At 41.9% G+C, this 13,772-nt stretch overlaps 1 protein-coding gene across 3 annotated transcripts in view; it reads left to right on the plus strand.

Moving 5' to 3' along the window:
- The window catches only part of LOC104032474 (potassium/sodium hyperpolarization-activated cyclic nucleotide-gated channel 4), a 113,104-nt gene that overhangs the window by 18,299 nt on the left and 81,033 nt on the right, over positions 1 to 13,772 (plus strand). For all 3 annotated transcript variants that reach the window (XM_075714193.1, XM_075714195.1, XM_075714194.1), the window contains exon 2: positions 12,828 to 13,251. In XM_075714193.1, coding sequence (XP_075570308.1) covers positions 12,828 to 13,251 — 424 coding nt within the window. The remainder of the gene's footprint in view (positions 1 to 12,827; positions 13,252 to 13,772) is intronic.

Raw genomic sequence — 13,772 nt, forward strand, 5'->3', positions numbered from 1 at the left:
AGATCCCCTAGTACCTGCTTCTTTTACAGGAGTGTTATGTATTTGCTCCATGCCACACAGGAAGATGAAAAGCCAAAATGGCTCCTACCAATCTGATGTGAGGGGAGAGGCCTTACATGCCCCAAATCTGGCCATTGAATTTTTTATATTCTGTATAACTGGTGATTCAAAGCATCTTGTTTGGGTGACGACTGTATAATTTCTAGGGGAGTATGTATTGCAAATGTCCAGTTCCTGAGTTTTCCATTCTCCTGTCTCAGAGCATTCACCAAGTCCTCCTCATTTTTCCCCAAGTCTCCTGCCACCCTTAAGCTTCTGCTGGGTTTCCTCATTTAAGTCAGTTCAATGCAGAAATATTTGTGGGGACACCAAATAACAGTTTCTCAGAAACTGAAAAGGGCTTTGGAGCACAGCAGCTACTTGCATAAGGAACTGCCTTTCTGTGGAGCTGAAGGGCTGAGTTGTGAGCTGAGTTGAGTGCCCTTAAGACACTGGAGTGGATGTCAGGATTCCTGATCACTCTTCTTCTTTCTGCTGTGGACCTCCATGTGAGTGAGGCACTCGGGAAATAACTGCCTCTCTGTGCCTCAGTTTCCCCAGCTGGTAGATGCTGCTGGTGAGACTCGGCCACCTGCCATAAAGTGCTTTGAAGTCAAAAGGAAAACACCTCTTGTGAGCTACATACTGTTTCAGTACATGCAGTAATTAATTCAGCATCCGATGTTTAGAGGGGATAGTGGATTCACGTGGATGCCTTAGATAAGCATAGCTTTAGCACAGTATGTTTCTTCTGAGACCTAAAATAATCAGAGGCAATTGGATTTTTTTTTTCCTTAATGGCTGCATTTTTAGACGGTGATTCATCTCTTGTGTGGGGTGCTGGATACCTGAATAGCCCCAAGATCCCAGCAGCATTAGTCTTTTTGAGGATTCATTGTGCTCCAATCCAGCCTGAATAACTCATTGCAAACAAGAGTCTGATGTTAGCAGCAGGAGAGTTGGGGAGGAAAAATATTTTCTGCTTTTGAAACTGAAACACACATAGTCACTACCTCATTACATTTTAGATGTCTTACTCCCCTCCACCCCCATCTTCTCATCCCGACAGAAGGAGGTTTATGGCTGGCACTCTGTGCTGAAGCTTGTCTGGAACAGTGATGCCAGCATTAACATTTCCCACCAGGGCTGAAAGTTATGATGTAAATCAATGTTCTCCTTTTGATTCCCATGGAGTAATACTGATTACTAGGAGCCAAAGTTTGGAAACAGTACAAAATATATACTCCATCCATCCCAATCCATGGTTCTTACACATTGGTCCTTTGGCATTTTCTCAGCCTCTAACGCTTGAAGCCGTACAGCTGTTCACAGAGTAGGCAGAAAATTTGTGCTAGAGTTGGCATCCCTGTTGGCCAAAGTGTTTTTAATGCAGAAGCAATGCCTGTTAAAGAAGGCGTTTGACTTGGGATTGTAAAATGAGAGTGAACTCTCTCTTCCAGGTCTTCTTACCCCTGTGCTACATAACCACTAGGTCTGCGGTGAAGTGTCCTTGTCAGGGATGAAAGCTACATGCCTGGAACATGTTCTGTCACTCCGGCTTTCTCTCTCCTCAGTAAGCATGTAGTTTAGTAAGTTTTGAGCTTTTAGAGTAACACATCTTTGAACATGATCATTCCAGCAGACACTTGGAAAACCCCAAACTGCTTTCTATTACCTCTTTCTGGCAGCTCGTTGGATTCCCATCCTGCCATTAAGCGGGAAAGAGATTAAACTTTTCCTCCCTGCCCCATCTGGCCTATCCAAGGCTCTTGCAGAGTGGTAGGAATAAGCGTGCACAGGTGCTGAAGTCTGGCAGATGCTGTTGCTTGTCTCAGACATAAATCCTGGTAATTCTAAAAGCTGAAGAGAGAATATGAGAGAGCACGTGTGCCTTATCCTGCAAGCACAGATGTATCTCAATGAGTAAATTGCTTCATGTATCTGAACAACAGCTGGATCAGGCTGAGGTTTGATCCATCCTGAGGCACAGGAAGCCCTTCCTCTGTTTTTTGGTCTTTCATCACAAAGTAACTGGATGTAAATGGCCAGCTACTCAGCTAATGACATATATAGTTGTTTCTAAGGCTGCTTAGTCCACTAGTGACCTGCTGCGGAGATGGTTGTCCTGGTGGTGCATGGTTCAACGCTTACAGTAGGTACCCCAAACCTGGGTCTCTAGGAGCCTCTATGAGAGCCTAGATGTTGTAATAAGAGACCTCCTGTTTCACCCTGCTTTCTATTTGAGGAGCCTGGAGTTGTGATTCCTGATCAACACCAAGCTGTGGCATAGCAATACCTAGGAGGAACATTTTTAGCATCTTGGATGGCTAGAAGTCTTTTTCTCAGCCTGGCAGATGACTTAGCTATCTGCTGCATGTGTTTGTGACCTCTTTGTGGCCTACTGCAGAGCACAAGGGCATAAATTTGTCAATCCAAAGCAAAACAACAGCTAGCAGAAAGCAGAGCAGTGTCCCCAATACTGTTCCCCACTTTCTAAACTGTGACTCTTATCTAGTTATGTGACTCATGTCATCTCTCTGCACTATTTTAGTGTTTAATTTTAGTAAATCTGGATTCCTAGTGGTAAGGCTGACATCCTCAATCTCCAGTAAACTAACATTATGTCAACAGAGCCATGTCAATACAAAATTGTTAAGAATCCAGCCTGTCATCCTTGTAACTTACCAAGAAGACAAGTTGGTGGAAGATACCTGTTACATCAGCTGGTATCATATGTCCTCTGCCACTCTTGCAGTAGCATTTACTCTGAACTAATAGACATACATACATACATATATCTATATCATCTATATAGATGTAAAGTCTGTACCTGCAGCATTGAATCCTTTAAGTGTGAGTTGCTGTTAATACTCTGGCAAGTAAGGGTGAAATATCAGATTCAGAGAAGTAGGCTTGAAATCTCTACCTGTATGTCTCCAAGAAATTGGAGTCTGGGCACTCTGTGTGAAAGAGTCTGAAAAAGTCTCTTTCCTTTGTATACTTCGGTACAAATCAAACCCTTGGCCCAAAATACTGCTTTTTGAGACAATTCAGAACTCCCTAGTGCAGATCCACCTTTCTAACAGACTGCCCAAACATTTGAATTTGAGTCATCCTAGACATTGGATATGGGCCAGGGCCTGAACTTCATAATGTCACAACTTATGCATGTCTTGTCCTTCACATTCCACAACATACTCATGATGACTTGGAAGCTGCAGCCCTTATTGATCTATCTGTTCTCTACAACCACAACATATGGCATGTTTCCATGGCAATAGGTCCCCCTAAAGGGGCTTCCTACGTTTCCTCAGTTTATTGGTGTTTTTCATTATTAAATAATCAGAGATAAATGCACACAGACAAGGGTCAACATCTGGATCAATGGACAGCAAACAAAGAGGAACTTTTCCATATTCATACAAGCTAGAGATTTCAGAAGATCAAACAATGCAGAATTGCCAGGCCCTTAGCATGTCAGTCTCATACATAATGTATTCTGGGAGGTCTATGAAATCAATACACTTCTAACACCTTGAAAACCTTTGGTATTCAGCGGGGGGTGGGGGGGAGGCAGAGGAGAGGGGAATCAAGGAATATTTATGAGTGCAGTAGGGTGGGATATGAAGAGAGGGTTAAGCTCTCTGGCCTGGTGTTTCTGCCACGAGCACACTTTTAGTTAAATGCTACAAATAGAAAATTGTACTTAGTTCTTTAACTCTGGGAAGATGTGGTGTTGCATGTTCCTCCTGATGAAGTCTGATGAGACAGCCAGAGAGTGGAACACATCTTATATAGTGATGTGGCTGTGCAGGAGGTAATCCCAGACCACCAGCAGCTGGTGTACAATCTGTCTGTACCTTCTGTCAACAGGGAGCCTGAAATGGTCTAACGTACAACCAGTAGGGAGAGGAGTCCGTCCAGACAGGTTAGAGCTTGGTTTGCCAGTGGTTGCACTGACCTGGTTTCCTTCTAGAGGAAACTTGTGTTTATAAATGTCCCACAGAATCTGTACCATATTATCTTCCCAATGGTATCTCCAGCCACTGCTGCAATGAATTTCCACTGCAGAACCATTTATATCTTCGATCACCTCAGTGGTGCTATGAGGACAACAATAAATTGTCTAGGTTCAGTGTGTCAATGTTCTTCTTCTGGGACTATTCTAGTGGGAATAAGCTTTCCCACAGGTAGTACCCACAAAAATTTCACTGCTTTTGCAGCTTGTTACAGGGGAATTCTCCATGAGCTAGTAATGGCTGCATCCAGGCAAGTGAGAAAATATTCCTAAATGCTGTTTGTAGTTGGAAATGGGATGTGTGCTCTATCGGCCTCCATACTCCAAATTTAGAGCCGGAACAAACGAAGTCTCTTGTGGTTATCTCTGTTTCTGTGTGTGCATTCCCCAAAGGGGGAAATGAAATCTTGTTTATTTTTACCTTTCTGGGAAGATTGGGTTCTAAGTATAGATATAAGATACGGTTTAACTTGTTAGGATGATATCTGCAGGCAGGAAGGCAGTGGGCATTGAGGATAGTGGTCAGTTGACTACTTCGTGCAGAATCCACCATGACTTTTCTTATTCTTGTGACATGTTTATGTTTCAACATTATTGAAAATGAAGCGCAGGAGCATATTGTTTCTGCGTGATACAGTATGTCTGCAGACCGACAACTAGGTGTAAGTGTTCCAATACATTTGCATTTATAGAATGGCAGATTGCACATAAAACTCTTGAAAACGCTTATACAGTTTCTGTTAGCACACTGCAGGGTTAGGTGGTAGACATTGACTTTACAGATTAGATATCCAGAACTCTCATTATCCCAGGACACGTGCAAGCCAGGCAGCAGCGCTGTAGCCTCCGTGAACTCTTCTGTCCTGACATGCCTCAGACTGTAATGAAACAACACCCCGCAAGGTCTGCTCAGTCTCCATGAAACTGAGCTTAGTGATACCACTTGCTGTGTAGTTCACATACGCTGTGTGGCATTTGGAGGAACTTGCATGAAAGATAGCACTATCTAGTGGTTAGAGTGCTGTCATCTTAGCCAAGTCACTTAAATTCTTTCATCAGCTATCCTATCTGAGTGAAAGTTAAATACACTTAGAGAAGGAATGCCAGCATCTCTTTGGGATAAGGTTCAATTTTTTTTCTACATTCTTGAACTATACTTTCCTTAATGTGGTTTTGGTTCATGACTGGTGCACTTCAGCGCAAAGATAATACAAAGTGCTTGGGTTTTCTGAGACAGAAAAACAGGAAACATTGTGTTGTCCCAACAAAGTCGCAAAATGACGAGACTGTCTGCCTTGACTGATTCACAAAGCTTGTTTTAAACTGACTGGATGGAGGCCATAGAAATGTCTCTATCTTGATAAATCTAGTTTTTGTGAAGGACAATCACCACCAGTTTCTTGGTGTCTCCTTTAGCAGCTTCCATAGGCAATGCTGAGTGTCCCAGCTATCCAGAAGAGCCCCAGAGGGGAGATTTCCCTGGAGGTCCCAGCATGTGGCATGTTCTCCCTCACTGCAGAGGCCAGAGCCCACATGAGGCAAAGGCTTTGCCATTTCTCCTTAGCTAATACTTGATGAAAAAGGTAACTCCCCTGGTAATGAGCTCACGTTGCATTTTGCAGTTTTGACTAGAGCCGGTGGGAAGTGCAAGGTCCAAGGTTTTTATAGTCACAGCAATAAAAGCCTGGGCTCATCCGAGGGGGCTGCCCACTGCGGTGCTGCCTGTGGTCTGCTCTGACCGTGCTGGCAGCAGGGGCTGTGCCAACAGCTACCAAACTCTGTGTTTATTCAGAGCATTGAGCTATTTCATAGCTAAGACAAACATGCTCCTTGGTAGATTGCCTTTGACATAAGGTCTGCTTTACTAGTCCTCAATTCTTTTGACTTCTCATGTAAAAATCTCTGTCACGCAAATCTTATCTCTTTAAGAAGCCTGATAGTAGAGTGAGTGTATTGTAGGTACTACCAAAGAACTAGTAATTTAAGCTAACTCATATTGATATAATGCATTGTGTTTTGTAAGTTAAAGAAAGGGCATAATTCACAATGTACTATGTTATAATTGGTTAAATGTATCAGTGCCTCAAACGTGTTGTTTGCAAATTGTCAAATATTGTAGCTGGAATAAAAATATTGCTATGTAATGTGTATATTTGTATTTTTACAATGGAAAAGAAAGGAAATTTCCCCTTTGCTGCTACTGATCAAATTACAGTATACAGCATGACTGAAAACCTCTTCTGAAAGTAGGCAACCATATTTTCTGGATAGTAGTTCTACCTCTGAATAAGTTACTTAGATCTTTAGTATCTCATAGTCTATCTATTTGTAATACAGGATGATAATACCTTCTTAATTATGATTTAAATACATAAATTTAATTTATGTATGGACATTACTTTGAAAAATGCAGGGTGTTGATTATTGTTTAATAACATAGTGTTAGACTTAAAAATTGATGATAAAGAAGCAATAAAAAGCTAACATGCTACTTTGCTTGGACTGCAAATGCTATTTTAAAGTATTACATAAGCAATGGCTTTCTTAATTTTCCACTCACCAAAATCCATGTAATTATATTTTAAGGTAATAATAAGAGCATATGTGTTAAACTCGAAACACAGTATGGAATTCTGCACTGTTCAGAGGGGATTAGGTGAGCAATTATGTAGGTTGGAGATAATCTAAGTCAAAGGCTAAATACAGACCTTGGAAAAATATCTTGCCTCAAGTAAAACTGACACTTGCATTCAATGAAAATTTTGTCAAAGACAACACATGTGTTTTAAGAAATCTAGATGCAAAGTGCTCCAAGGCATACACCTCGTTTGTAGCAGATGCTGTACTGTAAGATAGCCCTCATCATAGACCTGCTTATGTAAGCACTTAAAATTCATTGCTAGCTAATAGCCCTTTTGCTCCTGATAGGAAATTTAATCACATGCAGAATTGTATCCCATCTTAGTAACTCACTGACATCACTTACTCTCTGATACCCAGCTGAAGCATCATGATGACTATGGCGTCTAAGTTCAAAAGAAAGATGAATAGTTCAGACTACCAGCTGTACAGGGCTCCCAGTCCTGCCTCCTTACTGTCATCACGAGGAGATAGTTGGAATATCTTCCTTAGACCCATAGGTGCAGGTAATCTAGGTGTAGCCCTTAACCACTGTATCAGCCCTGGGTATATCTCCTCTGTTTATTTCCTATATACCAGCTTAGCAACAACTGGCAGTGAAGTTGAATTCAGTGCAGCCCATGTTGTGTTACAGACGTGGACAACCACAGCTGAATGAGAAGCAGCCAGTGCTGCTGAAGCAGGCAGCCAGGAAATTCTAGAGGAGGCTGGGACACAGCAGAGCTCTTTTCCTCGTGCTGTCATAATGCATGGCTAATTATCAGTGCTCTCAGGGATTTTATTCAGCATGGCAGAGGATACATATTATTTGCATAGATTGGTCAGAAGGAATTAAAACTGTTTGTCTTATTCTTTAGCTAGGTCACCCTAATCATTTCCCATTATATAGCATGCAGAATATTTTTCTAAGTCTTTTGACTCTTTTTTTTGGTGGGTATTCATTTCAAAGAGGTTTTCAAGTGCACAGGTGTTTGAGTAACTCCCTATAAATAAATGACTTCTTCTAGCAAGTGAATTCTTGGACTCAGTAGCTGGTTAAGTGTCCTTTAGTGTGTTTAGGAGCACTGAATCACCATGTTCCTCCTATTATCTCTGTGAGTAATGAATGCAAAGTTTGTAACTCTCCAGTAGAAATACACCTACTCATATCTGGGAGAAGTAATGCTTCTAAAGGCAGGGAAGGATCTCTTCCTGCTTGTCCTCTTTCTCTCACCTCTGTGTTCAGATACCTATGTGAATGGCTGCTTTCTGGAGTAAACTTTCCTCCCACCGTTGCTGCTCCAGCCGCACTGACATCTGCTGATGTTCTTTACAAAAGATGATTTCTATTTCTAGCCCAGCTAGCAGTCCTGGGAATTAAAGCGCGACCTCTTTCCTGTCAGGATAGTTGCTGGTGAGCACAGCAGTGTCTAATTCAACATACAATCCAGAGAGGGGGAAGGGAGCTGCCACTGAAGAAAAGGGCAGATTTTCATCAGCTCTTTAAAGGAATAATGTAGCAATTCCTCCCCATGCAAAGCAGAGGATGGAGATGTCATTTGTGACTCAGTAGGTGGCACTCTGTTTCTTGAATCAGCACCGAGCCAGTGCTCCTGCCTGGGCTTGGTAGAGCAATTGGATTTGTCTTTGGTTTTGGTTTTAGCAAGATATGTTCATTAAAGATCTGTTCTTGTAAGGTTAGGAAGGTTGGCCACAGTGTCTGAGCTAAATTCCATTGCTGGTGAGGATATCCTGGCTCCCTGGCATTTTCAGTTAGAGGCATTTTTATTTTTGCTTCCTTTCTGTGCACTTTCAGGCAGCACCTCAGTTCAACCCAGAGTTGGCTGCCTTTCAGCAGAAGCTGAAAGCATCCAAAAAGCTTTGTTAATTTAGATGTGAGGTTGCTCAAGTCTATTTTCTCTTGACAGTGCAAACACTACAGGGCAAGAACAGAAGTTAAGGCTACAAATGTGCCCCATTCAGGGGCAGGTTTTGAATGCCATACAAACACAGTGATGCTGACCGGGCTAACCTCTGCAGTTCACTATTTTCTCTCCAATTGGTCACAGTCCTTCCTGAGCTCATGCACTATAATTGGTTACACTGCATCATGGAACAGTTTTGAAAAATCAAGGTTTATTTAATTAAAAAAATGACATCCGAAAGCAATATTCCTAGCCTGCTGTTACATTACGTACTAGACAGAACAGAAAAAAGATGATCTAACTTTCTGGTCAAAACCCACAAACTAATACCTACAAAGTGTACATAGTATCAAATCAACTGAGTGACACCAACTGTGCTTAAAGAGTGTATTTGCCACACTAATTCTCAGACGTGTTCTGTTACAACTAAATAATATATTAGGAATTAAAAGATGGGAGGTAGCAGTGCATGTTAAAATGTGATTTTCAGATCTAAGAGGTGCGCATAGAGTAGGATATAGTATAGAAAACAAGTATGTTTGAACAAGACATCTGGTTTATATAGTGCTGGCCGTTCCCTGTGCTGTGAGCTGTTCAGTTGCACTGAGTCAACTATAATAAAACAATATATTCATATTTATTAATTTTTTATGTAGGCTTTTGAAAACAGGAAGAGAAGTGAGAAGAAAACAGGATATCAGAGGAAGATGTCCATGAGATGCATCTCTCTCAAACTCTTTTTCAAGCCATATGAATAGCTTCAGATCTGGTTAGACTCAAGAACCAAATTCAGGTCCTAACCCTTGTTTAGCCTCAGACTAACGTGGACAAATCCCATTCTCTTAATTTTGCCATGCAGCTTCTCTATCTGCAAGACAAGGGTAACTCTATCTGCTTCTCTTGGGTGCAGTGGAGCCAATTTCATCACTGTCAGCTTTGTGGAATCCCTGGGTGAAAGGAACAACAGAAATACAGAAAACATGGGTTATTAATAGCTGGTGCTTGCCCTTACATACATCACATGCACTGTTAGTCATTCTGGCCAATAATTTACAGGGAGTGGAAAGATGGTCCTCAGTGTAAATACAAAATGACACATGGATGATATTAGACCTCTGAGGTGCTGCGGTCCCTGACAGTCTATTCAGTCTAAACCAGTGATGCCACCCTAAGCAGATCATACTTCATATGTGGGTAAAATTAAAATGTGCAGGAGCTGTGGAATCTTAATAGTTAAATTTTAACTTCTAGGCAGTTTACATGGTAAAGGCAGGTGAATTTTCTGTGCTGGAATTGGTGTGCAGACCAAATTCTTGGTGGTTTTCAGCTTTTTCTGCCTCCTTCATAGAGTCCAAAAGTTACCTCCTCCCTGACACCTTAGATGCCCTTTTATTAGTAGGGGTGCACTGGATACAAAAGTTTACCTTCTATGTTTTGTAAGTGATGGCTTTAAAGGTCAGAACTGAAGGGAGCCTGTGACAATAATCTTGAGTCACTAGTACACCCTTGAGGAGAACTGTGGTTTAAGAAACACATGGCAATGAATTTTAGCACTTCATCTTTGCTTGCCCAATTGCAAACCATGATTCTCTGTGGACAGTTCAGCAGTAATAGCAGACTGAGACTGAAGAGTGTGTGTGAAGTGAGTTTGAAGATCTTCGAACTGGAATAGCACGAAATGCTGTGAATCAGGATGCAGGACAGCTGACTGTGGTATGACCATGCTTGACTGTAAGAGACTGGAGTAGCAGGAACTGCTACAGGCAGGCAGAAAGCATTTTACGGGGGTTGTGTGTATGGAAAACATCTTACTTAAACTGTGAGCCGTCCTAGCCACTGTTGTCATTGTCCCCAGTTGCCACTAACTATTGAAATCACCAGCCAGCGTAAAAATAAGAAGCACAAAAATCCAAAGATCTCTCAAGAAAGCCACTTACCTTTACATCTCTGCATGTCTGGCCATGTCCGTCTCATGCCATTAATTTGAAACTTGGGAAAAATAATTTTCTTTGTGCGTATCTCCTTCTGTATCCCCTAAGGCAAATTAAAGATGGCTGGGAAGTTATTTATTTTTGGTAATAATATACACACTGCTTCCAGACATCCTGCTATTGTGTGATTATCTAGATTAATTGACTAGGAAAGCTGTGGCATCATCTCAGGCCCTTAATAAGGAAGACTGCAACATGGATTTATACAGTATTAATGCATATTACTGTGTGACACGGCCTTGCTCTTAGAAGCATATGGACAAATCTCATTGCTGAGTGTCTACCAGCACCAACTGTACCTTTATACTAAGTGAAGGATTGCATGCTACCTTGCCTGCAGGGGCATGGCACCTTGAGAGGAAGAAAGAGATAGTTGATGACATTTTTAGAGATCTTGTTAGTGGCTAACTTTGCTCATACTGAAGTCAGTTCCCATCAGCCTCTGCTGAATGTTTCTGAGAATTGCTGGTGTGCTCCTGATTTGTGTCCCTGTCTGTACAGGTGTAATAGCTGGAATCTTAAATATGTTTTTAGGTGCTTTAAAATGTTATGTTCTTAACAGGGAGAGAGAATCTATACAGAGAAGGCTTTTAAGGCATATTCTGCCCTTTTTGTTTTCCTGCTGAGAGTTTAACAAATCGGTGTAGTTACCTCACTATAGTGATACTGTTCTGTAGCAGCTCAGTCTGGTCAGGCTTAAGCTGAACAACTTTTACTAAAGCTAGATTTTGACGATCTTTAAGGCAAATCTATTTCTCCTAAAACATATCAGTGATTTTAACTGTAATCTGTCAGACAGATAGAGAAGCAGTGTGTGTGTGTCGTTCTTCAGCAAACCCAACAGTTTCCTTCGTTACATCATTGGAAATCCAGAGTCACTCTGTTGACTTCACTGCTATTTAGATGATTGGTTTAAAGGAAGGCTCAGTTCTCTCCCTTGTGTTAACTTGCTGTCGCCTTTTTTATGGTCTAGGAAGTTAGGCTTATTTAGTACTCAAGAGATTAATAGTAATATAAACACCATGCTAATTTGTGTGGCTGACTGGAAGAGCCACTGCAGCTTTCTGAATGTTGCATCTTCAGGTTTAAGCAACCAAAGCTGATAATTGGTTTGCTCTGTGTACTTTTCTCATTTGCTGTGGCAAGTGCATCTTAATACAAGTTATTATGATACCTCACAATATTATAGTAGCTGCCCTGTAGTATATAATGTAGAGTTGATGAAAACTTGGCAATGTGAAACCATCTACCTGTGAAACATTTGGAGGGGACTGGTGCACCACTGTGTTGGGCAGTGAGGCTCCTTTGTGAGACTCCTCAACAAAGTATGAGACCCAGAAAAGTTTTTAGTCCTCACTCAGGGTGAGTTGTGGCAACATTGTGTGATTGTGTATCTTTTACACTAATACCTGGGGAAAATCTTTAGAAAATCCCAAACAAATAAATTAGGAACTATATTCAGACAGTGTGTGCCTTCAAAAACAAAAATTAATGTTGTTATAAAGCCCACTGGATAATATTGACTTGCCACTAAAGCGAAGATGATCTTCTTGGAGACTGTGCTTCATGGAACAGTAGTTAAATGTTGTCGTTGCTTACTTTAGAAATGAAATAGGTATTTCCAGGCAAGTGACTCCAAGCTGTATTGCTTTTCTGTACAACACAGGAGTCTATAGAGTGTGGGCTAAACTCCTAAAGTCCAGGCTCAGCAGAAGCTTGGCTCAGCAAGAAATCTAAACTGAACACTGTAGATCACAGCACAATCTCCAGTTCCATCCTGATCCCAATGCTATCAGTGCTAGCTACTTCTAAAGAAGGATCAGACAGTAGGAGCAAGCCTGATATTTTAACCCCAAATGGCTTTATTGGCATACGAACTCTGAGGCCTTCCAAATACTTGTTCTCTCTCTATCTTTACCTAACAGTTGTTGTAGTAACAGCAAGGATGTCAGTCTCTTCTTGGGTGGCCTTGAAGTCCCAGTCAAAGTTTTCAAGTGGGCATGTCCAGCCATGTAGTCAATTCCTTTCTGAACACTCTAAGCCAGAAGACGAGTGTTCCTATGACATTAAATAATTAATTAGCAGCTTGCACGCTCTGAGTACATCAGGCAGACTAGCAGAGCATAGGGAATGAATGACAGTAGAGATGTGTAAAGCACTTTAGTTCTGTTGACCTGGGCTCCCTGATCTCCCACTCTATATACTGATCTCACATGTCTCTGTCTTGCTGTCTAGGTTTTATTGGGATTTGACCATGCTGCTCCTGATGGTAGGGAACCTGATCATCATCCCTGTGGGCATCACTTTCTTCAAGGATGAAAACACTACCCCATGGATTGTCTTCAATGTGGTTTCGGACACGTTCTTCCTCATCGACCTTGTCCTCAACTTCCGAACAGGCATTGTGGTGGAGGACAACACAGAGATCATCCTAGACCCACAGAGGATCAAGATGAAGTACCTGAAGAGCTGGTTTGTGGTGGATTTTATCTCCTCCATCCCTGTGGACTATATCTTCCTGATTGTTGAAACTCGCATTGATTCTGAGGTGTACAAGACAGCCCGGGCACTGCGCATTGTGCGCTTCACTAAGATCCTCAGCCTCCTGCGGCTTCTGCGGCTTTCCCGGCTCATCCGCTATATTCATCAGTGGGAGGAGGTGAGCAGAGGCTGTGATGCACTTGCATCCCAAATCTTTTCTCCATTTATGCTGGTATTACACCAAAGTGCTTTCTTTGCCCATTCTCCTACTTCATGCCAATGTGAATGCTAAAGAACTGTGTCTTGAGTCTAAAGCTTTGCTTTTAGCAGGTTCCCGAGAGGGCCTTCAGCATATTGTTACTTAGTCACTTGAGACTGTACTATCTGCTTCACGATCATAATATATATAATCCATGGAGATGATGCATGGGCTGGGAGGAGAGTAAGTACACGTGGACCTGCAGGAAGTGTACAGTTATAGAGCTGCCTGTGAGTGGAGAGGTTAGCCAGACAGCAGGGTCTTGCCCTCTCAGAGCCCCAAAATGTCCAGAAACAGCTCAGAGGAAAGGTCTAGTGACAGCTGATTTGCAGAACCTGTGGCATTTGTTTACCCACGCATCTTCTTCTTTTACATGCCTATTTATAACCTTCTTGCTTTCTAAATTCTCTGACGCTATGTTAAGGTGAAGAGGAAGGAAG

This window comes from Pelecanus crispus, chromosome 7 (genome assembly GCF_030463565.1).
Source record: "Pelecanus crispus isolate bPelCri1 chromosome 7, bPelCri1.pri, whole genome shotgun sequence".
NCBI lineage: Eukaryota > Metazoa > Chordata > Aves > Pelecaniformes > Pelecanidae > Pelecanus > Pelecanus crispus.